The sequence below is a fragment of the Delphinapterus leucas genome, chromosome 10, assembly GCF_059928025.1.
Source record: "Delphinapterus leucas isolate spDelLeu-1000000601 "Yukka" chromosome 10, BTC_Dleu_Yukka2, whole genome shotgun sequence".
NCBI classification, from domain to species: Eukaryota; Metazoa; Chordata; class Mammalia; order Artiodactyla; family Monodontidae; genus Delphinapterus; species Delphinapterus leucas.
The window spans coordinates 88,482,617-88,510,247 of record NC_143138.1 but is presented as its reverse complement, the minus strand read 5'-3'; the positions used below and the strand labels follow the sequence as shown (position 1 = coordinate 88,510,247).

Sequence of the window (27,631 nt, the reverse complement as noted above, 5' to 3'; positions counted from 1 at the left end):
ATGAAAGCTACTTTACAGTTCTGGCTTAAGACTAGTATATTCAGGGCTTCCCTGGTGGCGCAGTGGTTAAGAATCTGCCTGCCAATGCAGGGGACACGGGTTCAAGCCCTAGTCTGGGAAGATCCCACATGCCGTGGAGCAGCTAAGCCGGTGCGCCACAACTACTGAGCCTGCGCTCTAGAGCCCTTGAGCCACAACTATTGAGCCCACCTGCCGCAACTACTGAAGCCCACTTGCCTAGAGCCTGTGCTCCGCAACAAGCCACCTCAATGAAAAGCCTACCCACTGCAACGAAGAGTAGCCCCCGCTTACTGCAACTAGAGAAAGCCACGCACGACAACAAAGACCCAACATGGCCAAAAATGATAAAATAAATTTATTTTTTAAAAAAGACTAGTATATTCAATAAATGCTGCGCAGTTCTCTGCTTATCTGCTCTAATATTTCATGTGAAAAATGGTCCAGTAGAATATTTGAATCTCATATGATGGAATAAGGGGAAAAATCACAATAAATGTACCAGTTGTAATCTCAGGATTGGCTTAGTCCAGCAAATTATCCTCCCATTTGGAGAATAGTAATATGAGGAGCCAGTGGAAATTTTTGCTAGAAACTTGAGTCTCAGTCAAGGGATCATGTGTGAGTTTATTTGTAGTCTCCATCCACCGAGGCTGATAATTCCTGAAAGAAGAAAATGTGTTTTAATATAGAGTAGAGAGGAGTGATTTGGGACTGAACTACACTTCAGACTGGACAAGTCGTTTATATTTTTTAAAAAACAAAATAAGGTAAAACTCAGATGGGTACATTTTCTCTAAAAGCGAAATAGCTATATTTTCATTTCAATTTCAGTTATAAAAAAAGCAATTTTATGAGATAGAAAGGGAAAGACAAACCTTCCCATGGTTGAAATTAAATAGAAATAGATAAACTGTTTCTCCATATGGAGGATGCAAATGTAAATCCCGAAGTACACATCCCATGCATAATGCAATGTGAAACCAGGAAGACATCTCACCTCCTAGTCTTGGGTCTAAAACACAAGCTGAGACTTGGCTGAATATACTGTGAGTATTGAATGACTTTCATTATGAGTGGTACATTGCTTTCATCTGTAAAAGGATTTCCCAAGTGTCTTCTAAAACGTAAGTAAAAATGACAAATGAACCTGATGCAACTGATTTGCATACATCATTTAAGGTGGCATTACTTCTTTTTCATAAAACATCATTTGATTCAAATTGAAGCAATTTATCCATCTTTCCCTGCCTACACTTTCATTTGCACAGAGGTTCGTAAGATGTTCACTAGTTTGTATTTAATTAAGAGTTACTTCTAAGTTGAAGGAAATATTTTTTTCCTCCACTGTAGAAGTTTCTCTTCTATGGATGCTGATTTTTAGAGCAAATTTAGACTAGTATCTGCTGTCATTCACATACTAAGTTGTTATCAATTGTGATCTCATAATTCAAAAATGCACTTGGACAAGAAAATCTATTTTGTGTACCTGCATTTTTTTTCTACTAATAGACATCTGAAGAATGTAATACAGTGCCCAGAATTTCAAAAAGAGAGAAAGCATAATGAGTTTGACTCAGGGAAAGGCAGATTGTAACATCCATCCTCAAATATAGAAATGTTTCATATACCCACTTAGTAAATACTTAGGGAATTAAATATCATTTTAGCCACTATGCTTACGTTAATCTATTATTGCCCATAGTCGTATCCATTTATGTGGATAAAGTATTTGTTTTTTATTGTGGAGTGGTTTGGATTTCTTTCCTTTTTCATTGCAGCAAAGCCTCATTGGGTTCAACTCATAAAAGATGTGGAAATAGCTGTGGAGGACAGTCTTTACTGGGAATGTCGAGCGAGTGGTAAGCCCAAACCCTCCTACCGATGGTTGAAAAATGGAGAAGCCCTTGTGCTCGAGGTAAGGTAACATGCCTGCTCAATCCACCCTGTCCCCACTTTGTGTAAATAAATGCCTTCCCTAGTGACCAGTGCCAGAGTCAACTGGTGAGTTTGCATACATTCATCTGAACAGTTCATACCACGTTCATCTAAGAAGTGGTACAGAGGTAAAAAGGATAAAGTCAAGTACTCAGTGTGCCAAGGAGGAAATATTTTCAATATTGAATTTCATTGGGAAAAGGTGATTTTATGAATTTTGTACATAAAATGATATACTGTCAACCCATGAACAGTGCAGGCGTTAATCCTCGTATAATTTATAGCCTGTCCTCTGTGTCCTCAATTCCTCCGCATCCACAGATGCAGCCAACCAGGGACCATGTAGTCCTGTAGTATTTACTATTGAAAAAGTATCTGCAAATGAGTGGACCCCCGTAGTTCCAACCTTGTTGTTCAAGGGTCCACTGCACTATTTTTTTTCATTTTGAAATTAGAGAAGGCTTTATGTTAATAAAGTGTAGAATATAATTTCCTTTCTCGTGTTTGATAACTTGCATGGCCTCTGGAGAAAAAATGTATCGATTACTTCATTACCTTGTTACATGAGTACTTATTTTCTCAATCACTTCTCTTCTCAAGCCAGGTAATTTTTGCTCTTTTTAAAAATTGTGTACTAAGTCAGTTATGTTCCTTCAAATTTCTACACATAACCATTCATAATACCTGTGAACCTTTAATAAATGTGTTTCCCAGAACCCTTTTTAATGCATAATGTATAATATCTTCAATTTGCATGATTTTAAAAACTGGTGAGAACCTTTCCGGTTGATGGGGTGGGAAGCATGGTAGATTTCTTAAAGTCTGCAACTTTATCCACAGGGAAAAATGAAATAGTTGCAATATTTTACATTGTGCTTTGTTATTTATTTTACTGATACCCTTTTTGACTGAAGGACGTTTATTAGTATTTCCAATGTCTAGCTGTTATGTTAAGTCATGCTCACTGTTTCAAATAAGGGAAACGTTTAAACTTCAGGTCAGCTTGCCTAATCCCATGAGAAAAATTAAGGAGGTTTGTGTATGATTGATATAAGGTTCAGTGGTTATCTTTTTTCTTCTAAAATGGTATATACAAGACATTTTTATTATCATCTAGGGGAGAACACAGATAGAAAATGGTGCCCTTACAATATCCAACCTAAATGTGACCGATTCTGGCATGTTCCAGTGCATAGCAGAGAACAAACATGGTCTCGTCTATTCCAGTGCTGAGCTCAAGGTTGTGGGTAAGACTAATTTTCTTGTCTTATTATTTTTTTTCTTAAATCCTCCATACTTGCCAGAAGCAGAAATATTTACTTTTCATATTAGATTCCTGTATCTAATAACATTTTCAGTATCACAGCAGAATCATGCAGGGTTTCTAATCAAGGCACACATTTTAATGATTTCTAAGGGAAAGCAGCAATTATGACCAGAATTAAGGCCCAAAGATTGAAGAAGAGAAGCAACAGGGAGAGAGTGTTGACCTAAGACATCCTTATTATCCACCTCCAGCAGTACCAACTAAGTAGTACCTTTTAAGAGAATAAGTGACTCTGATGTTCTCTGTTGCTGGTCCATGAAAGTAAATATCAAAATTCAAATCAGTAGTTTTTTGATCCAAAAGGAGTTGTCTTTGTCTTTAATAACTCTGCTGAAAACATCAAGCATTCGGCAGACCAAAGCTTTAATTGACCAAGGCTCAAGTACTTGAAATTATGAATTATTTTTTTCTTGTACTTTAGGTATAGGAGAAGAAAGGAGATGTTATGTTTAGGGCAGTTGTCCAGAAAAACAGTTTAAGATGCAGATGACTTAAAGTCCAACCAAAATTGTCAGAGCATAACACAGCATGTATAAATAAGAAAGAAAGAGGGGGTGGGGGGAAGGGAGGGAGGGAGGGAGAGAAAGAGGAGGAGAAGGGGAGGAAGTTTATTGCTCAGTGTTATTAAAATGGAGAATTTGGATTTCAGCTGGACTTGACCCAGGGCTCAAACATCATCACCACTCTCTGGCCCCATATGATGTTACCCAGCATGTTGTTTTCATTACCACAGTCAATCTAGTGGCAGAAGGATGGCTTTCTTAATTGTTCAGATGGAAGTCACAGTCCTACATGTCATTGGCCCCATGTACCTGATTTGAGTCACGTACCCATGGTTGGTCCAACCCAAATGGCCAGAAGGTTGAAAGGCCCTGATCTAACTCAGTATTTCCCAACTGGGGATGATTTTGCCCCTAGGGGATAGTGGCAAATTCTGGAGACCTTTTTGGCTGTCACAGTGTAAGGGGAAGGTGGGGAAGAAGGGAGCTAGCGTGTGCTACTGGCACCTGGTAGGCAGCTGCCAGAGAAGCTGCTAAATATCCTACGACGCCCAAGATAGCCTCTCACAACAAAGTCCTGTCTAGCCCGAAATGTGAAGTGTCTCACTGAAAAACACTGGTTTGAGGAAAACAGGTCTTTCTTGGTGCCTGGAAGTTAAGAAACAAATCATATGCACCAGGAAGACTGAAGCTTGGGAGGAGCAGATCATCAACTGAAAATCTGGCTAGTGTTGTCCATGACAGAGAAGTAGGGCGTCATGACGGAAAGAAAGTGGGATTTGCCCATATCTTAAGTCGAAGCATGGCTGTGCTCTTATGTTAAATTAACCTTATGAGCCATAGTTTATTCATCTTTCAAATGGGTGGGTCCCTACCCAGTGTTGCATGGGGTTTTCCTATGGGAAAATATATGATCTATGCTTAAAAAAAAGATTTCATTGAAATATACAAGTATTTTTCATTTGTGTTAGTGAAAGTTATTCTCTCAGGATCCTAATTCTTAAGGCCAGCAACCTTTGGATAACATGTCTTCTTTATCTGCAATCATATATATATATATGTATATATATAGTATAATTCCTTCTATGATTTCCACATATAAAAAATAAGTTATATTAACTAGGATATGACATAAGACAGGGGATTAGATATTTGGGGAAATGCACTCGGTTCTTTTTTCTGCATTTGCGGTAAAAGGAAGGATGATTTTCTGAGTTAACATACTTAATTCAAATGATACATTTTTGTGTCTCTTGAATGTTCAGGTATTGTTTCAGGATCAGCATTCCGTCCATTATTAGCCAGCCTAATGTTTTCTACATATTATAGTATTTAATGGAATATTGTAACTTAGTATAATAATGCATGTTATAATATATTTCTCCAACTTGGAAGTTAAAGCTAACCACATGAAAATTTTGTAATAGATCTTGTTACTGTTTATACAAGAGAATAAGAATTCAGTACTCAGCCTTCATTCTAAAAACATTACTGAGCACCTAATGAGTGCCAGGCCCTGTGCCACATCTGTGTCCTTGAAGTCACAAGAGAGACCAACCCTACTGTTGTCCTCATGGAACTAACTTTCAAGAACATTCTATTAAATGCTTTTAGTTTTAATAAACTCATGATTGAGCTATTTTAAAACTTCATAGTAAACTTTAAAAATTCTCATATAAAGTAATTGTCTCAGGAATTGGAACTTGCCAGAAAACACAATGGTAGGACTTACTTTTTAAGAATTGAAAGCATCCTGTAGGTGCTACCCAATCAAATAAATCAAGTACCGATATCTTATGTGTCAAGAAACTTTAAAAAATCATAAAGTCAACCTTTGAAATTTACGGGAATTTAAAGAAATGAAATCAGACATCGAATTGTCATTCTTTCTTCTTTCATCCTTTTTAGCTTCTGCTCCAGATTTTTCAAAGACTCCGATGAAAAAGTTGATTCAGGTGCAGGTGGGCAGCGAGGTCAGCTTGGACTGTAAACCCAGAGCTTCCCCCAGGGCGCTCTCTTCCTGGAAGAAAGGAGATGCGCCTGTACAGGAGACTGAAAGGTATTCTGTTGTCCAGAAAGGTGGTGATTTATTTGCTTCTCACTTTCCATCGTGATGCCAAAGTAGGTGTTCAGTATGAAGTGAAATGCAGTAGCATTTCAATAAAATGTGAGGTGTTCCAAGAACCGCAATAGCAGTATTTTTGTTTGTAATACTCTCAAGATGATACTCACCAGGTTTTGAAATCTAACAACAGAGATTTATCTCCCCTCTTCCAGCATAGAATATTTTAGAAAGGAGTTTCCTCCCCATTTGCCTGGTAAGACTCAAACTGGGATGACAAAGGAATGCCAGCCCTGGACCCAGGCCCTCTCTCAGCTCCTGGTGGCCCAGCATCACAGGGCAAAGAGAATATATGATGGCAGCATATGCCAGATGAATACCAATCTTGCCGTTGCCCTATATTGAAATAATTTAGCTTTATAGGTATTTGTTTAAGCAGACGCTTTCTTGATTTCCTGTTTACTGTAATAATATTTAAAATGAAGAGGCAGAATGGGGCCTATTTAAAAGCACAGCTTCTGGACCCAGACTGCTGGGGTTCAAATCTGTTTTCTTCTACCAGCTACATGAAGTGACTTACACTTTGTGTGTTTCATTTGTTAATGGTTATGATGATATTAGCGCATACTTCACATTATGAGGGTTGCTATGCAGATAAAAGACATAAATATCCATATAGCACTTAGGTCAGTACCTGGCATAGAGTAAACATAAGTATTGGCTATCATTATTATTTATTGAGTACTTACTACCTGTTGGAGGGTTATGCTGAAAGCTTCTGGTAAGCAGAATAATGGCCCCCAAACATGTCCATGTCCTTATCCTGAAGACATATGATTTACATCATTACATTACATGGCAAAAGATAATGAAAGTTAAAGATGGAATTAAGGTTGCTAACCGTTTGCCCTTAAAATGGGGAGATTATGTTGGATTATCTGGGTTGCCTTAAGTATTCACCTGGGCACTTGAAAGGGGAAGAAGACAGAGGAAGTGTTTGAAAGAAATGTATGGTAATGAGCGAAGAGCAGGAGAGATTTCCAGCATGAGGGGGACCCTGATTGGGATTGCTGGCTTTGAAGATGGTAGAAGGGGGCCAATGAACAAAGGAATTTCAGACTCCTCTATAAAATGGGAAAATCCTCAGCTGACAGCAAGGAAAGAGAGATCTCAGTCCCATAACCTCAATGAACTGAATTCTTCCAGCAACCTGAAGGAGCAGAAAATGATTCTAGGACCTTCCAAAGTAACACAACCGTGACAGCACCTTGATTTTAGCCCATTGAGACCCATACTGGACTTCTGACCTCCCAAACTGTAAGATAATACATTTGTGTTGTTTTAGGCCACTAAACAAGTTTACAGTACCTTGTAATTGGAGAAAAAGGAAACTAATACAGAACTCTACACGTATTATCTCCTTTCAATATCTCTGCAACTCTGTGCTGTTAGATCTTATTATCATCTCCATTTTTACTAATGAGAAAACTAAAGCTTAGAGAAATTATGTAATTTGCCTAAAGTCACATAGCCAGGATGAGTCCCATAGCTAGGGCGTAACCATCAAGCTTTTTCAATGCCACATTGTGTATAGGGAGCCCCGAATCTGAGAGGTGATCTCATCCTTTGAAGTCATGGGGTCCAAATTATTCTCTTTGGAGATGGGGGAAAACAAACGAACAATTTCTTAGACTAAGAAATGTAGATTTACTTTTCCAAAATTGCAAAGTCTTATTGCAGACAAGACAACCAGGTTGCGCTGCTTTTAGATTACAGTCCCAAAGTTTTTTTTGTGAGTTGGTTATGACAACACAATCTGCTCTCCCTCAGATATTTGATGGGCGACACCTCCGTTAAAAGGCAGCCACAGCAGGAGGACAAGGCCAAGTTGTCAGCTGAGTAGTTACAAAACACAATCCAACTAAGTGCTAGGCGGCACAGAATAGATTTCTGGAACAGGAAATTAATTAGTGATTTGGAGTTTAATTGTTGAAGCCAGTTTAAACAATTATAGGCACAAACTAGTTAATTTTGGCTATGATGGAAGTTAAGTGTTCGTGTATAACTGGTGACTTTTTGTTGTCAAAAACATTTTAGAGTTTTAATTGTATGCATAAATTAAATAGTGATTATGTTCCAAGGACTTAAATGCTTTGCAAAATAATAATCCCACTTGTCCTCACAGTACTGCCTGTAGTAGGCAGAGGTTTTTAATCTTAATTTTAAAAGGGGATAAAAGATTAAGAGATTTAGCTAAAGGCACACAGGAGAGATTTACTCCTACTTTAGAGAGTGATGGAATAATGCAGGGAAAAAGTTTAAATTCTAGAATCTCACCAGGTATTTTGACTTGGCCACTTGCTACCTTGGTATCATTAGGTCAGTTATGTAACGCCTCTGAACATTAATTTCCTCATCTATAAAACAAAGAATAATTGCCACCTTATACAGTTGCTATAAAGTAAGCATTTACCATGATGTCTGATATCTGTAGATCCGCTGATCAGGAAAATGAGGTTATGTTACAGATAAAATGTTGGAAGTAACAGTGGCTGAAAGAGATAGAATTTGTTGGTTGGTTGGTTGGGCAGTTCATTGGCTGGCTGGTCTCTTAGAAGGTAGGCAGTTAAGACTACCTGGAATCCAGAGTCATCAGAGATGCACGCCCCTTTTATCTTGCTACTCTACCATCCTCACATCAGGAACCAGGATGGCTGCTGGGGCTTCAGCCTCCCAAGACATCCTTCCCAATGTCATCCCAGTGCCATCCCCCAATGACAGGAAGGAGGAAGGTAGAAATCAAGATATATTTACTCCCTTTTAAGAATCTTCCCAGAAGCCCCATCCAATAATTTTCCTTATGCCTTACTGGTCAAAAATGAGTTCCCTGGCCAAACTTAGCTGCAGAAGAGGCTGGGAAATACAGATTTCTTTCCTGGGTGGGAGTGTGCCCAATGAGAAATTGGGATTATGTTTTAAGAAGAAAGGGGGGAAAGTGGTGGCTATTCCAACCATGTCTCATGTTCATAAAAGTTATTTCTCTGAGCCTTTCAAGCTTACTTACCCTGTACTTTGTATTAAGTATTTCTAACATCTCCCCAGTGAATAAGGAAACTGTCAGGTATAAAAATAAGGTTAAAAGAGGAAACATGTTTAAGAGAAGGCTCCATAGTGCTGCAGTCTTTCCTAGGTATCTTAGTTCGAGCTTTTATAACATAATACCATAAACTGGCTGGCTTGAACAGTGGAAATTTACTTCTCACGGTTCTGAAGGATGGAAGCCAGAATCAGCGTGCCAGCATGGTTGAATTCTGGTAAGGACAGCTGCCTTCTCCTTATATCCTCAGCAAAGCAGAAAGGGAGCCAGAGAGCTCTCTGAGGTCTCGTCTATAAGGACAGTAATCCCATTCATGAAGGCTCTACCCTCATGGTCTAATCACCTCCTAAAGGCCCTGCCTTCAAATACCATCACATTGGATATTAGGATTTAACATATAAATTTTGGGGAAACTCTAATATTCAGTACATGGCACCAGGTCTGGTGGTTTGGATTTTGCTTTTATCTCTTTGGACAGCAAAAGCACTGATATGCCAGGGCCTTGATGCTTAGGGGAAAAGCTGCTAGAAGCAATTATGGAACAAGTTGCAGAGTTGAATGTACTCCAAGTTCATGTGAAATCAGAGTGGGTCTCAGCCATCACTTGGCAACAGAAGCCCCATGTCCATCCCTCTTGGTCTGCAGGCTTAAGCCAAATTGGGGTAGCACTTTAAATGATAGATTTATTGTGGTTGTTCAGTCATGGGCTGTTCCAACATAAAATATGCAGACTCAAATCTCATCTTGGGGACAAATGAATTCATTGATGCATTTGAAAATATAAGAGAAGGCAAAAATTTTTGATGGGATATTTATGGCAAGATTTTAAATCTATAAAATTTTTACTTAGTTTTTTTTCTTGTGTTTTGGTTTGTGTTTTGTTTATTTGGGGTTTTTTTGGTGGATCAACATGGGTTTGTCAGTGGATAAGACACGATAAATAGGAAAGCTTTCTCTAGCCTAGCATATGGGCTGTTGACAAATGCACTTTTGATTAAGCCTATATATACATACATATATATATATATAGTATGATATAAACATAGATATCTATATATTTATATAGATATATAGTATCATTCAAAGCCTGAATCAGAACAAAAATTCAAGGATTAAATATGTCTTTTAAAAATTATATAAATTGATAAATATGTCTACTATGTAAACCACACAATATGTTTGAATAATTATAATCTATCTAGTTTGAAAGTTGTTATATCAGCACAGTTACAGTTTTGAATCTTGCATCAGCCATAGTAATGTAGATCTGAGTGAGCGAGACGCCTGAATTACAGAAAGGTTTTAAAGAAATCAGTTAGTGCTTTCAAGTAGACAGAGCATTTTAAGCTAAGGTAATAAAGGGATTACTTCCCAACAGAGGTCTTAGTAAAGCTTCTGTGAATAGATAACAGGGGCTTATAATGCACGTAGTGATTCCTGAGCTCTTAGAATTAAGTGCTCATTCATTCATTTGAAAATATTTTGAATACCTACTATGTGCTAGGCACTAGGTATTTAATTTTCACCAGAGAAGTTAATCCCATTATTTGTAGATTTTCAGGGTATCAGGCAGGTAACACAGGACCTTTATAATAAAACTCAATTGGCAAAATACAGAATGTTCGGTGATTACCTGAGGAGGCCCCATCTCCAATTTAGGGTGCAGAGCAGGCTTTCTGGAGGATGTAGTGTCTATACCAAGGCTTGAACGATGACTAGGATTCACTGGAGAAGAGTGCTCAAGGTAGGAGGAACAGCCTGTGCAAAGGCACAGAGGCAAGGACAAGAACAGGCATTTGATGTTCAGTGCAACTCGAGTGAAAAGTCACTTAGGCGGGAGGGCTGCAGAGGGAGCGAGGCCATGGAGGTAAGCGAGGATCTTATTGTGAATGACGCGGGAAGCCAAATGAAATAGAGTTTGGGCTTTATTTCCTGTGAAAGCAACATAATAAGGTAGCAGTTAAAAGATCAAATTTATTTTTAAAAAAATGTATTTTATTGAAATATAGTTGATTTACAATGTGTTAATTTCTGCTGTACAGCAAAGTGATTCAGTTATACGTATGTATACTTTCTTGTTCATATTCTTTTCCGTTATGGTTTATCCCAGGATACTGAGTATAGCTCCCTGTGCTGTACAGTAGGACCTTGTTGTTTATCCATTCTATACATAATAGTTTGCGTTTGCTAATCCCAAACTCCCAATCCTTCCCTACCCTACCCACTCTTCCCCTTGGCAACCACAAGTCTGTTCTCTATGTCTGCGAGTCAGCTTCTGTTTCGTAGATAAGTTCATTTGTGTCGTATTTTAGATTCCACATATAAGTGATATCATGTGGTATTTGTCTTTTTCTTTCGACTTACTTTGCTTAGTATGATCATCTCTAGGTCCATCCATGTTGCTGCAAATGGCATATTTCACTCTTTTTTATGGCCGAGTAGTATTTCATTGTATGTATGTAAGTGTGTGTGTGTATGTGTGTGTGTGTGTGTGTATATATATATATATATATATATGTATCACATCTTCTTTATGAATTCATCTGTCGATGGACATTTAGGTTGCTTCCATGTCTTGCCTATTGTGAATAGTGCTGCAGTGAACATTGGGATGCATGTATCTTTCCGAATTACAGTTTTCTCCAGATATGTGTCCTGGAGAAAGATCAAGTTTATGTTTAAAAAAAGTCACAACAGTGGCAGTAGAGAGCATGAATCGGAGCAGTTGGAACTTGAGGCAAGATTCCCAGTTAGCAGCAATTGAGCAGTTTGAACAGGAGAGGATTAGAGCCTGAAATAAAGAAATGGCAATGAGAATGGAGAGAAGTATTGAGGGGTTGTGAAAAAGTTAAATCAGCAGGACAGAGGACTCGATTAAAGATTTGGAGAGAAGATGCTAGTCAAGGCTGAATCCTAAATTTCCAGTTCAGGCATCAGGATCATGGTAGACCTATTTAGTGAGACAGGGAACAATACAGAAGGAGCAGAGGTGAGGGCAAATATGATAAATTCAATTTGAAATTGTTTCAGTTTGAAATGCTCGTTGACAAACCAACTGGCTATATCTGTGTGCTTTTAAAGGTTGACTCCCTAAATCTGGAACTCAGGAGAGCGGCCTGAGCTACAGATAGAAATTTAGGTGTTACGTGTATACAGATGGTAGCTGAAACCATGACAGTGGAAAGAAGTTTCTAGGAAGGTACATATCATTAGACAGTAAATCATTAAATTAAAGGAGGGTCTGTATCTTAATTCTGAAGCTTATGGAAATTTAAATGTAATTCGAGGATGCCTGTTTTTACAATATCATTTAAATGACTAACAGTCACAATGTATAAAGCAATTGATATATTAAGTCAAGGTCCAGTTAGGTCACCTGGAATGCAGATATTCTAAACTTTTAAATTACTAACATTAATTCTGAGTAGAGTTTTTTTTCCTTCTTTTGGTTTGATATTTGTATCATCCAGTACTGAGAAAAACTATTCTGCTTTTCACCCTTCAGAAAGGAGGTTTTCTTTTATAAAGAAAGAAATGTTCTACCCTTTGAACATCCAATGGTTTTTCACTAAATTTCAACATTTTTGTGCTGTTGGATTCATTCACTTAAATCCACATGTTTTCAAAAGACTTGAAATAAAACAGGAAGTTTTGTCTCCTTTAAGCCAAGGAAAATTCTAAAAGACCCTGGAGAATGTGAACAGGCTTGGTATGCAAGAAGAAATGGCCACAGCTGGCATATTTTAAAGAATGTTTAGCTTTTCTGTTTCACTTAGTGGTACTTAAAACACATTAGCCAATTATCTTTAAAAATGGGGCTTTCACTTGAATGCTACTGCTTATAATAGTAAATATTTTATTACAATGGCCTCAATTCAGAAGAGAGTAAAACAATGGCCCATTATTTCTAATTAAACACATTAAAATTGTTTCGAAGGTTCTAGGCAGCATTTAATACTATAGAAATTTAAATGCTTTTTAAAGAAATAAAGATTTTCCCCAAATATTAATAGCCATAATCCAGACAATGTTTTTTAAAATGTATTAACCAATTTTAATGTATTTTTTGCATGTAGTTAGAAGCTGACTTTAAAAGACAGTGAGCTCGGTACGCTGTATGATTCCGTTTATACGACAGACCGGAAAAAGGCACGCTTTACAGACAAAAAACAGTGATCACTGCTTGTCAGGGGCTGGGAGTGGGTGGAGAGATTGACTATTTCGGGGCATGGGAGAATTTTGGGGGGTGCGGGAATTGTTTTAGATCTTGATTATGACAGTGGTTACATGTCTACATTCATTTGTTAAAACTCACAGAACTGTACAGCAAAAAAGGTGGATTATTTTCTCTATAATTTATACCTTAATTTTTTAAACAAAATTTTGCATGCGATTTTACAGTCATCTCATCCTGATTTCATGAGTGGCTTCGTTTAAGAGTTTCAAAGCTCAAGAAACGCCCCCAACTGGTCATTTTGGCCCTTTTGTGAAACACTGAGTAGTTGGATGACGTTACTTAGAAGTAGAATCTAAACTTTTGCCGGTAAACAGGATAATTCCATCAGAGCGAGAACCACTTGGCATTTCTGCCATCGCTACTACTAGTCGCCACAGACTTGCTTTGTAAAGATGTGTCTGGGGACTCTGTTACTATCCAGCGAATCTGTTAGATGGTATTTCCCTTGGCTTGAGCTCTTAGATGACGAAAAAGAGCTCATTTGCCAGGTCGTTTCTATCTCCATTCCCTCCGCATTTCCTCACATTTCTTGGCTTCTCTGTCTCTTATCACACTGGAGTGGATTTTTCTTCATGCTGTTCAGAATACTGCTCTCTCTCTGCCTGCCATTGCTCCTTTCACCAGACAGCCATCTGGGTTATCTTCCCCATCACCCTTTGTCTCCCCATCTCAACAGCTGTCCCCTCACAACCATCAGAGAGGTAATGAAGCCCAGAGAGGATCAGTTCATCTACCCTTGGGTACACAGCCAAGATCTCAGCCAGTCCTCTACTTCTGTACCCTTAACTCCAGATGGATCTCTCACTGGTAAATTTACAAGAACAAAGGAGAATTTTATTTAACACATGTGATGTTGCCCCCTGTCAGAACCTGGATGTTAGTTGTATCGAGATTGATGTCCTTGCTTCCTGTGTGCAGGGAAGGTACTCAGGCTGTCCACTAGTTTGTCTTATCTTTATTCAGCACTGGGGACAGTGCCCAGCACTGGGAATACAGCCCTCAAGGAGCCCACACATTCTTTTAGGATGTGGAAAATTTACCCATCAGTTATTCTGGGAGAGACTGTATAATTAAAGTGACCGTATATAATTTATTCTACAATCTGGGACATTTTGAGAGAGAAAGGGGACCCTGTTAGTAATTCCCGCCAAGACAACACATAGAAACCAAGGTTGGCCCGAGGAAACAGGACATTGCCACCCTGTCTCTCATGGGGTGTTTATAAGCCAGTAAGAAGCACAGAGAAGAGATGCTGTCTCAGCCAGCATCTTGGGGCAGTGGACAGGCAGTTCCAAACAGAGAGGTGTCTCGAAGGAAGTGATGAAGGATCTGTGAAACCAAGGAAAGCAAAAAAGTAGGGAAAACACCATTTGAACAAAACGATTGCATAGACAGGAGAAACCAGTTATGTATTCCAATTGTGTCCAAGGTAAAGTTCACATGTGATCAGGTAAATAAGAAAGCCTAAGCTGAGTTCCTTCCCAGATAGAGAACCATCTCTCTCCTTCAGAGGAGGTGAACATCGAAGGAAGATAATTTTTTTTGAAGGCGAGATTGAGATGCCTGGGTAAATATGCAAGAGTTTCAGAGAATAGAGAACAGTCTCCTTCTGTCTCTCTGTTTCCCAACCCATATTTCCATTTCTCTCATGCTTCCAGCTGGAAAGAGAAGAGGAAACGGTGCATTTGCCCCATAACTCCCACACCCTATGAGAAGATTAAGCTAGTATTTGAGAGTGAAGATAATCAAGAGAGGAGTTAATGCAACCCAAGACTTTGGGTTTGGAATGCGACTCATGGGAAGGGTTTGAAATGGGACTCATGGGAAGGGATCATAGTCACTTTCTCTCCTCCATTCCCCATTCTCCAGCCACCAACAGAGACCTACAGGTCTTCTCCTCTTAACCGCAGGCAGCTTAATTTTCTGCATATTTGTATCATTACTTACGTGCATTATTTATGCGTGATTGGCATGCAGTATACTAATCACTACGCACATTATTCACCGTGTCAGATGAAGCTAAATGTAAGTTTTATTTGCTTCTTGATTTAATTTTAGTACTTGGTAAGAGCAGAACATCCAAGTCGAAAAGTCGTGGGTCAAATCATACCACCTGTGTGATATTAGGCAGGTTACTTAACCCCCGAGCCTTGGTTTCCTTACTTTGTGCAACAGGGCCAGAAATTCTTACTTTGCAGGGTTAGTTGGTCTGTTAGGTGGCATTTGCTTGGTGGCATAGCCAACTCTGAGCAAGAGGTTGGCTAAAAAAACCTGATCTCCCCTGACAGGCAGAGAAAGGACAAATTACTTCCAACTCTGCCCTGCCCCATTTCTCTCACATTCATTCCTTCTTTATCTCAGTAGACTCAAGTTGTAATGATTTAAAGTATGTGAAGCATCTACTCTGGTGGCTTCTACATAGGCTCTCAAAAAAAGGGACCTGCTACTGTTGATACAGTTTTGTTTTGTTTTGTTTTTTTGTGGTACGCGGGCCTCTCACTGTTGTGGCCTCTCCTGTTGCGGAGCACAGGCTCCAGACTGCGCAGGCTCAGCGGCCATGGCTCACGGGCCCAGCCGCTCCGCGACATGTGGGATCTTCCCGGACTGCGGCACGAACCCGTGTCCCCTGCATCGGCAGGCGGACTCTCAACCACTGCGCCACCAGGGAAGCCCGATACAGTTTTTTTTAATTTATTTTATTGAAGTATAGTTGATTTACGACGTATTAATTTCTACTGTACAGCAGTGATTGTTATAGAAAAAATATACAATCTTTTTCATATTCTTTTCCATTATGATTTATCCCAGGATATTGAATATAGTTCCCTGTGCTATACAATAGCACCTTGTTCTTTATCCATTCTATATATAATAGTTTGCAGCTACTAATCCCCAAATCTACAGTTTTTAATTTTTTTTTTTTTCATCGTGTTTCTCAGATACGTTAAGAGTAACAAGACTGGGTTAAAAGAAAGGTGAGTAAAGACCTTTCTTTTTTACAACAACCAGATTAGTTTTACATTATTTAACCATGAATAAATTCTACCCAAATATTATTAAAAAATTTGCAGCTGTGAAATGGTTTCTAAAATTATATCAACTGAATTTTGCAGATGACCGTGTGGTTCTTAAATCCATATTTTAAACTTGATTTTTATGGATTATAAAAGTTAGGGCCCCTTTAAAAATATTTTGTCAGTTATATGATTTTGGTAGGGGAAAGCAGGTTAGTGAATTCCAATGCTAGGCATTGGAATCTACTTCCAGCCAGTTCTGTGTTAGAACTGGGTACATGAATTCATAACCGTGCTCGGCATAGATGTTTTATTTACTGGGTATGTCCCTCCATACCACATCCGTTTGGTCATATAGAATTTCTCACTCAAGCCCCCAAATCCCACATGCATTTTCCTACGGCTCAGTCAATGTTCTGTATCTCTGCTTTCACTGAAAATTCAAAGAAAAAATATTTTATTGAGGACCCCTGTCATATCATAACATACTACCATTGCACTTTTTCTTGTAATAATGTTTAAGACAGGAAAAAAACAGGAGACTTCTCTCAAAATAATAATATTGACTCCTTTAACATTATCAAGAGTGCCTACCGTTGCCTTCTGAGTAATTCTTAAAAAGAAAGGAGGACAAAACAGAATTCTCATTGCACTCTGCATTTATCCTCCTGTGATTTACTCTGGCTGGAATGTCTTTTCCTCTCTATCTTGCAAACCCCTGTTTATCACTCAAGGCCCAGCTTAATGTTACTCACCATGGGAAGCCTTTCCCAAGCCCAATAGGCGAGGTTAATTGCACTTTCTTCTGCTTTACCCTTGTGGTTTCTTTAGGCCCAACTGTGTCATTTAACACAGTGTTTTGTGGCTGTTTGTGCAGAAGGCCATCTCACCTGGATTCTCACCTTCTCTGTCTTTGTAGACTTGGTCACTGTTCCATACATGTTTATTCATTTCAACATTCATTTACTCATCAAATATTTATTCAGCGCCTACTGTTCCCACTATCTGTTGCTGCGTAACAAATCACCCTAAGATTTAACCGTGTAAAACAGCAATCGCTTTATTATCGCTCGCGGTTTCCATGGGTCAGGAACTGGGGAAAGGCTTGGCTCGGCAGTGTTTGTTTGGAGTGTCTCACGTGGTTGCAGTCAGGCTTGTGCTGGAGCTGGAGCTGGAGCTGCTGGGGGCTGGCCGTGCACTGCTTTCTCTCTGGCAGGCCCATATCCTCTCCATGTGGTCTCTCCACATGGGCTCGTTTGGGTTCCCTCAAAACATGGTGGCCTCACGGGGAGTTGAAATGCTTATATGGTAGCTAAAGTCTTCAAGAGCGAATATTCAAGCAAGCAAGGTGGAAGTTGAATAGGCTAGGCTCAGAAGACACAAAACCTTACTTTCCTTGCATTCCATTGGTTACCAGTGAATCACTGAGCTGACCAGGTTCAGGAGGAGGGGGATTTGACTCCACCTCTTAATGGGAGAGTACTGTAGCAAGATTCTAGGAGAGCATTTGGGATGGGAAATCTTACTGTGGCCACCTTTGGGAAATACAATCTGGCACACCCACCTGGCATGCCTTGTTCCAGGCTCGGAGAAAACCACAGTGAACAGGACAGATACGGTCCCTTCCTTGTGGAGCTTGCAGAAGGGAGAGACAGCATACGAATAAGTTAAGAAGATAAGTTCTTTAGCCATTAAGGGCAAAAAGTGTATAATCATATAGGGTATTTCAAGAAAGCCCTCCTTAAGGAAGTAACTTCTGGACAGAGAACTAAATAGTAAGAAGCAATGGGTCATGCCAAGAATTGGAAGATGTGCCTCGCAGGAAGAGGTCCCAACAGAGCAAAGGTCTGGAGATGGGAATGAAATTGACTCATTTGAGAATCAGGAGCAAAGCCAGTGTGACTGAAGAATCATGCATAGAAAGGGAGAATAATGAAATAAGAGGTCCCAGAGACGGGCAGAATCCAGAAATGGGGCCTTTGGAGACAGTGATAAAACTGCTGGATTTTATTTTAAATGGAATAAGAAGTCATTGGTGATTTTAACACAGGGTGTGACGTACTCTGGTTAAAAAAGGTAACTGGCTGTAGTGTGGAGAGTGGGTTGAGGAGGGAAAGGGGGAAAGCAATGAATCTGGTCAGGAGGCAACTTGGAGTTGTCAGGGTAAGATGTACTGGAGACTTGATTTAGGGTAACAGTGGAGGAAATGGAGAAAAGGATATTGTGTGTTTTGAGGTAGAGCTGGATGAATTTGTACCTCAGATACAAAATTTCATACCAAAGCATCAAATTTTATTGATAGCTGTGGTGCACCCCCCGCGCCATTAATTTGAAAGTCTCTAAAGGATAGGGGCTAGTTCTTACTCATACATGTGTTTTTCAAAACACTTAGAGTGTCATAAGTACTCAACAAATATTTGTTGAAGTGAATTTTATTCTTTTTTGGATCGCTTCCCATGTCTTAAAAGTACCTATAATTTTCTTATCTAATTTATTGCAGCAATTTCTTAGAAATGTATAAAATTGATTTTTTTTATAGATTTCTACTTGAGGCTTCCTATTAAAATATGAAATGTGCTATATTTTAGTTTATTCTTCCCCCTCCCTGAAGCCCTTAATAGAAATAGGGGGGAATGGATGGAAGAATGGTTGAATGAACGATGAGGTGAGGTGCAATTGCACTTCTGTGAAAAAGGAATAAACACGCACATTGTTGTTGGTGATGGTTGATGCCTCCCACATAGTTATACTGGAAAGGAGTTATTCATACTTTATGATCTGTTTTGTAAGTACTAATGAATTGGTACACTGAGTTACATTTCTTACTGCCTAACAAATTTAAAAAAACAACCATTTTGTACTTGCACGTGTTTTCCACTTCCTGATATTATTTGTGGTATCTTATAATCCTGTCTTAATGTAGATGTCATTGCTAGAGCAGTTTTTGTTGGCGCACGAGAGGGTTTGACCCTTTGAGAGTCTTGCAATTCTGAAAAAACATCTGTAACTGGGACTGAATATATAAAATCTGTCTTGTTTTGGGAAAAAATTATTTTCTAACCTTTTACAATCAAATGCTAAAGAAGGAAGCACCTTTAGCTTAAAGATTGTATTAGGCACTTAATTTTCTGCAGTATTTATTGATTTACATAAATGGGAAAATCGTAGTTTTTAAAGCTTGATATAAATTATATGTTTTTCTAGTTTAGGCTCTTGAAACACCTTATACCTTACTTAATTTATTATATATTATTTTCTTATGACTACTCATTTTAATACCTTTATGTCTTCTAGTTTATTTCATTTACTAACATCATGCCTCATTCCAAAAAGAACTTGAGGACAGTTTATTAGAGTACACACAAAATGAACACTGAAGACAAAAAATATGCCGGAGTTCAAATTTCCTAGAATGTAAGTTTCATTAGGACAGAATAAATTCTTACCAGTAAATCCTTTTTGCTTATTGCAGAGCATGGTCCATAGTACATGTTCAGTAAATACTTGTAGAGTGAATATCCGAGGTTAGTGTACCAAATGTATGCCAACAGATCCGTTCGCTTAGTTGAGATCCACAATTTTGGCTCGACACCTTTAACAAATGAGCAGAGAAAAATACTGCTAATAACACAATCCACACTGTCTGTAAGATTGAATGAAGCCATTTGATAAGGAGATATGCAACTCTTCCTAGGCAAAAGTATGCAAATGGATATGTCCAAATTCCATGGATTGTGATGGAGAGAGCATTGAGTAATATATAAGTTAATGTCCTTAAAATGAAATATGAATTTTAATTTTTTTTCTTTCTCATAATCCAAGGGTAACTTTGAGTTTTAAGACTTAAGACACTTGAGGAATAGATAGACACTGTTTTTCAGCTCATCTTACATGAATATTATTTCTCACATGTATGGTTTAATAAGCATGTAAATAGAAATTATTTCAAGGTTATTTTCAGCGTCAAGAATCTGAGGTAAAGAGAAGGTGCTGCTGTGAAAATACAGAGTCAAATGCTTAAAGAGTCAACTGAACTAGTGTTAAAGCTTATATCATCTTATTAGAGGTGTGATGGATCACCAGACCCTGTGTCTGAATAGATGATGGTGATTAAACTCTGCATGGAAGAGGGACAACAAAGTTCAGGTTATTGGGGCTGAGATTTTTCTCAGAAAACCTTGGGACCCACTCCAGTGTGTGGATACACGTCTGAGCTAAGACTCTACCTTCTTGAGCTATGCAATATTCCCTCTCTCTTTCTGTGCAAGATAATTTTTAAGGAGCCAGTCATCAAATGTACACAGTCATATAAATAGAAAATCTCAATAAAGCACATCTTAAAAGATTCACACTAAAGCATCCAAGACAAAGAGATTCCAATGCACTCCTGTGTCATTGGATGAGTTGAATTGCTAGCAGGAGTCGCTAACCTGATGTCCACAGAAGCTTAGACAATTCATCCTGAATCGTATCAGATCTTTTGTTATTGTTATGGTTGTATATGTGTTTATCTGTTCTGCCGAGAGAGTCCTCAGATTTTTCAAATATTCAAAGAACTTTGTGTCCCAGAAAGGTTAGAAACACTGCATAAGGTTGTAAATGAGTCACTTAAATATTGATGGACATCTATAAAAGAGGATGACCTTGGAATTGAAATAGTGGGGCTAAAACCATTTCATCTTGCAAGAGCTCAACATCAGGATATGTGTTTGGGGGGCCATTCTTGATTTGTGATAGAACCTTGTAGAAAATTAGAAAATTGTGTAGAAAATTGTCTCAGAACCCTTCATATTCATTAAGACAACAAATATTTATTGAACAAATACTATGTGTGTGTCGCCAACTATTAGTAACTTGTATTTTTTAGGGATTTGGGCACTCTAGCTAAGAATTAATACAAGAATATTGAACAAAATTGTTAGATTAGCTGTAGAAACTGACTTAGGAATGGACAGGAACTAGGTGGCTCCAGGAATCCTGGATTGCCCCATCTTGTCAGGGCAAGTGCTGGAATGAATAAACTAGTCATTATTTTCATCCTTGTGTCTCAAATCCAAGTCTGCAGAGGGAGAGCCCAAAGGACGTAGCCTAGATGACTGTTTTTCAAAGTGTGGTCCTCATATCGGCAGCACCAGAATCACCTGGGAACTTATTAGAAATGTAAGTTCCGGGGCCCTGTCCCACACCTTATCTGGTGGTGGGCCCAGCAGTGGGTATTTGAAGGACTGAGTCCTCCAGGCGAATGGTGCATAGTAAAGTTTGAGAAATGTTGCCCTGTGTCCGGTATTTCCCCCTTGGCTAGGATAGGATGGGGCCCATGACTGGTTCCTACAAAGACTGCATGCAATAGTGGAAGAGAATTCTCCAAAGGAAGATCTGTGTCGGTTCCCAAAGAAAGGGGAATAGATTCTGGGCAGCCAAAAAGTATCCAGCACCTTCTGCATCCCTTGAATCAATGAAATTTCCCTTTTGCGTACAAGGTATCTTGCTTCTAGCGTTATTGTTGGAGGTGAGCTCCATTCCAGGACTGCTAGTCTCTAGGGGGAAGGACACCCATTTGGGTAACACTTGTGTCTCTCTTCAACCCTTCCCCAGAGAAAATGTCAGACTCCTGAAATTGGGTGGAAGACCTTGACATTGTAGCTCAGACGTCTTCCTTCTTTCTCTTTGGTGTCTGCCTGCCTGTAGAGAATGAATGTATTCTGCTGTTCTGTTTACCATACAGGAAGGGAGCTTGCCCTTACAGGGAGGGCCTGGGCTCGTCTGCATGTGCCAGGAAGCTTAGGCGTGCCTAATTCTGGAATGAAGTGTCAGGAAACCATAGCTGCTCACTTAAGCAGTTTTGCGTCAGCTTTCTCTGTATTACAGCTGACATCTTGATTTGCATTGCTTTGACTCATGAATCTCTCAGGCAAAGAAGAATAGTGTCGAGTATGAGCCCCTTTGAATCTTATTAAGTATTCTTTACGAGTTTATCTTTGAATACATGAGCCATCAGAGAACTGTTGATTTGTCATGTTTGTTTGTTTTACTAACTCATCTGAGCATTTATAATTTTTGCAGATCCTCTGTTGTATGAGGATTTAAATGTTTCAAATGGACTGTTGCCTGGGCCTCATGAATTACTTAGATAAATAGTTTTATTTAATCATTCAAACTTGAAATCTTATTTTAGAGGCATTTTGTTCTATAGTTGTGAGTCCATCTTAGGAGGAAAAAAACTGTTGAGTCTCTGTCATAATAAATTTAGCTCCAAGTATATTTGTTACGATAGATGTACATTTGGAAAGGTTTTATACATGTAATGAAAATGTTCCTTTATTGTTGGTTCTCTTCTTAGAAATATGAGGAAGTATTAATGAATGTGAAAAATGTATATTTATCTTGGCTACAGCGTGGAGCCACACCCTGTTTCTCTAGGACTTCAGGTGCCTGTTCTGTGTAACATGTGTATCCAACAAAGTAACACAGCTGCATATTATAAGCCTGGTGCTTACTCAAAGAAAGGATAATTAACTGCTGAATCTTCTCTACTCTGCCTGTCTTTTCCTTGGAGACTTTCTAACCAATAAATCACTAAACTGACACTGTTTAATTCATAAGATGAAAGCTCAACATGGTATAACTAAAAGAATGAAAATACTAATATTATTTTCCTAAATACTATTTGTAGGTTATCTTTGAACTCAAGGGGGAGACGTTATTTACCAAGCATATGGAAATGAGATCAGTTGTAAAGGAAAATATACACTATATGCTCTTTGTCTCTGGTGTTTATTTTCTCATGTGTTTTCATCAATTTATATTTGATTTTCTTAACTGTCATTATTTATCCTGTCATATATGCATTGTGAGTACTTTTCTCTTGTAGCTAATTTTAAACATCCGTCTCTTACAATATGTACTAACAAAGTGAAGTCCAAGATAGCCTTGTTATTTTCTATAGAACAGTTTAATCATTACAATCTCATGTGATCTCATCTCCACTGAGATGAGCTTCCTGAGAAAATGTAGAGTTGCAGTGTGTTTGTTAAAATTCAAGTTGAATAAAGTACTGTAATATTCAGGAAATAGGCAGGGGGAAAAGAATGTTTTCAGAAATCCTGCCTTGCGTGCATAATACTGCATACCTTTCTCATTCTAAAACATAGTGTCTTATTATGGGTGCTTAAATGTCATCATACAGTATAGGTCAACGTTGCCTAGACAACAGTCTACTTTCAGAGCAAACAGGGTTTCTTAACAGTCATACATTCAATTCCATCACTGAACTACAGCATGGACCATTAGACCAGCTTAGAGCAATTAAGTTTACTTATCCCAAACTAACCACAGGCTGCGTGAAGTTAAGTGAAATAACCTCTTTTCCTACAAAAGGAGAAAACCAATAAAAGGGTACATAAAAAGGTATATTATAAAACTGATCGAGGAGTTAAAATGCCACAGTGATTAAAATTGCACATGTTTCAAAGCAACCTGGAGTACCACATATCTGAATATTAATCTCATAAATCTTCATTTAACTTTTTGTGCCAAGACTAGAGTTACTCATGGTTATCTACATTTTCAGCTCTACCCATTTGCAGGAAAACATGTTCCCAGAAAGCTCAGAAAGCAATTTCATTTATAGTGAAGTAGTATAAAATTTTCACTTCGGATCTCTGTAGGGAAGCATGGGTTATTGAAGGTTTTCTGTTGAGAAGCAATTACTCCATCCATTTACTCAATATTGTTTATTTTTATGTTGTGTGAAATGCCCTGTGGGCCTCTTAGAACTTCCTGGAAGAACCAGTTGAGGAGGAAAATATCCAATTAGCTCAAAATTTTACAATGTACAGAGTTTTCGTTCTTTGAGAGTCAGTATGTTTGTTTTGGACTCTGTGTGTGACTCCCGAGGTGTTAGCCTTGCTTTTGAAACTGTTTCTTATCTCATGGTAGTCATGAGGCTAGGCCTGCTCATTTAGAGTTATTAAACCTCCTACACTAAAGGATTTCTAGTTCTTCCATCATTGCTAATAGTTCTATATTTGTAGTGAAAGGTTGACTGTTAACACAAGTTCATAGCTTGGGAAGATACCTGAAATTGCCCGTCTCTGCTCTGTGGTACCCAAATCAGAAGCTCTAAGCTTAAGTTGAATATTTGTTCAGTCAACAAGAGACATCATTACTTTGTTTTATTGCTTACTAATCTCAGAAGTGGTTGATTGCCCAGCCTCCTGGAGCTTTCAATTCTATTTCCACCCTCTATCTCAGAACAGATAAGGTTGCCTTACCGTTTGAATGTCTTCAAGACCTTCTGATAACCGTCTTTCTGATATCAGCTTGCTTTCTTTACATCTCTAGCAAATCTGCACTTTCTTTTTAAAGCAACGGTAGGTAAAATTTACTGAGCAGTGCTGTGGATCAAGGGCTATGTTCTTTGGGGATCTTGGCCAAAAATTTGACAAGTAGGATTAACAGTTGGAATGGGTCAGGAGCATTGCCTTTGTTTATACTCATTCCTTCCACCTCTGAGACTTTTCTCAACAAGTTTTCTCTCTCATTCTCTTTCTTCCCTCCCTCGTTTCCCCTGTGCTTCGCTTATTTTCAGTCCCTTGCCCTTTATTGATATCTTCCTTAATAGTACAAGTGTATTTTCAGTCCTCTTATCCTAGGAGTTGTTCAGTTCTCTTCATCCAGCCCTCTACTGCTTCATCTTTCTTTGTTCCACATATATATTTATGCACATATGTATAGTTGTGTGTGTATATATATATATACACACACATACATTTATATAGAGAACATATATACATATGTGCATATGTATATAAATATATGTGTGAGTAAAAGTCTGCACGCTTTCTGAATTTACTTCCTTGTAATTTGTAAAGTTCTCAGTGCCTTGCAACCTGCCATCACTAATCCCATCTCTTCCACAGTGACTCTTTAAAGGCATACAGTCACTTATTCATTCAACAGGCATTATTTTGGGGCATCTCCTCTGTGCCAGGAATAGTTCAAAGCTCTAGGAATGCAGTGGTGAGTAATCCAGACACCATTCACTCTCCCTGCTTCAAGAGACCTTACTGTCTCCGAGCTTACAGGAGGAGAAACATATTAGTCAACTAAGCACACAGGTGTGTAATTGGCCAGTTGCCAAATGCTATGACAAAAGCACAGACGATTAGTAATCAGTACAGGAAGACGCAATCCAGTGCATGGGTTCAGGGAAGTGACCAAAATCTGAAGGTTGAGTATACATTTATCAGACATAAGGAACAGGTTTTATAAAGGCCCCAAGACAAGAAGAGCATAAAAGCAATTAAAAGAAGGCTTGTGACACTGGAGAAGAGCAAAGGGTAGAATTCACGAGGCCTTATGTAGTTAGAGGGGCGGGGTCCTGATGGGAGGGTATGGCTAAGGCTTAGGATGTGGTCTTCGTCCTTCAGGCAGTGGGATGCTAGGGAAAGGGGTCTAAGCCTGGGTTGGGCAGGAGGGAGTAAGGCAGGGTTAGTGATCAGATTTCTATTTCCTTAGCTTACTCCCCATGTTTCTCAAAAGAGTCTTCATTTCCAAAGCTTTCGTTCATGTGTACCTCCCTGCAGGCTTTCCTCTTTCAGTTATTATTGCACGCTGTTTAAGAAAATCTCTGCTCTGTGACAAGATATAAAGAAATTTTTTTTAATCGTCTCTTTGCAAAAAGTGATCAGATTACACTTCACACCCAACAGAGTGGCCAGGATTTCATGAAGGAAATCAGACATAGCACCTCTTTTAAAGCTTCTTAGGAAAGTTCTTGGAATTTTTAACCCTTCAGTGTAGTTCCTCAAATTGAAATATAGTGCTATGTGTTCCCTAATTAGCTGTCCAGGCCATTGCTCTCAAACCCTTGTATTTGAAATGTATCTTGATAGATTAAAAAAATCACATGAGCAACTAACATTCATGGAAAGCTCTACCCAGGATCATAAACAGGTCCCTATGCACCACCTCCAATTCCCCTACAACTTTCTCACCCAAGAAAATATAACCAGGATGCAAGCAAAAGTGAATCACAAGCTATGAAAAATACACACACACATATATACATAAAACATAAAATCCGTATCTTGTGTATTTTTAATACATAAACTTGTCCTAATAATCACATTTTCGGCACACACCTAAAAATCTTACAAACAATGGGGTAATATTTAGAGATTGAGTTAAGATCCTCCAACTCTAGTCTCATGTCCTCAGCATCTTTCCTGTCCGCTCTACTGTATCACCCAGAATTGGGAGGCATTTATTGACGGTTTACACATACCATGCTATGCTGACGCTGGAGTTGCAAACCTTCTAAGAAGTTTACCATCCATTTGGATAGATACTAAACTCATGTATCAAAGCTGTGAACCATAAAAGATAAAAGGCATCCTAAGTATTAAATGCATGGTATGGATAGTAAAGAATATAGGGATTCAGAGAAAAGAAGAAGAATTCTGGGTAGACAAGATGGGCAGTAAAGATTCATGAATCAGACTAATGACAGGTCAACTCTTTCTCATTCTTCTTTCTCAGTTCAAATGGCACCTTTTCTAAGAGGCTTTTCTGAAGCACTCTCTCATGGGAACACTCCCTAGAGCCATTGCTTTTATGGTATCACCACTTCTGAATACTTCTCAAAAATCTGAACTTATCACATTTACCTATTTCATCATCTACTGTCTGTGCCACTCACTAGACTGTTCTTTCCATGAAGGAGGGGACTTTTTTTTTTGAATTTTATTTTATTTATTTTTTTATACAGCAGGTTCCTATTAGTTATCTGTTTTATACATATTAGTACATACATGTCAACCCCAATCTCCCAATTCATCCCACCACCACCCTGGCCCCCCCTTTCCCCCCTTGGTGTCCATACGTTTGTTCTCTACATCTGTGCCTCAGTTTCTGCCCTGAAAACTGGTTCATCTGTACCATTTTTCTAAGTTCCACATATATGCGTTAATATACGATATTTGTTTTTCTCTTTCTGACTTACTTCACTCTGTATGACACTCTCTAGATCCATCCACGTCTCCACAAATGACCCAATTTCGTTCCTTTTTGTGGCTGAGTAATATTCCATTGTATATATGGACCACATCTCCTTTATCCATTCGTCTGTCGATGGGCATGTAGGTTGCTTTCATGACCTGGCTATTGTAAATAGTGCTGCAGTGAACATTGGGGTGCATGTGTCTTTTTGAATTATAGCTTTCCCTGGATATATGCGCAGTAGTGGGATGGCTGGGTCATATGGTAGTTCTATTTTTCGTTTTTTAAGGAACCTCCATACTGTTCTCCATAGTGGCTGTATCAATTTACATTCCCACAACAGTGCAAGAGGGTTCCCTTTCCCCCACACCCTCTCCAGCATTTGTTCTTTGTAGATTTTCTGGTGACGCCCATTCTAACTGGTGTGAGGTGACACC

At 38.7% G+C, this 27,631-nt stretch overlaps 1 protein-coding gene across 1 annotated transcript in view; it reads left to right on the top strand.

Annotated features, from left to right (window-relative positions):
• CNTN3 (contactin 3) overlaps window positions 1-27,631 on the top strand; it is a 243,292-nt gene that overhangs the window by 143,245 nt on the left and 72,416 nt on the right. The window contains exons 8-10 of the mRNA XM_022572541.2: window positions 1,800-1,936; window positions 3,074-3,203; window positions 5,692-5,842. Coding sequence (XP_022428249.2) covers window positions 1,800-1,936; window positions 3,074-3,203; window positions 5,692-5,842 — 418 coding nt within the window. The remainder of the gene's footprint in view (window positions 1-1,799; window positions 1,937-3,073; window positions 3,204-5,691; window positions 5,843-27,631) is intronic.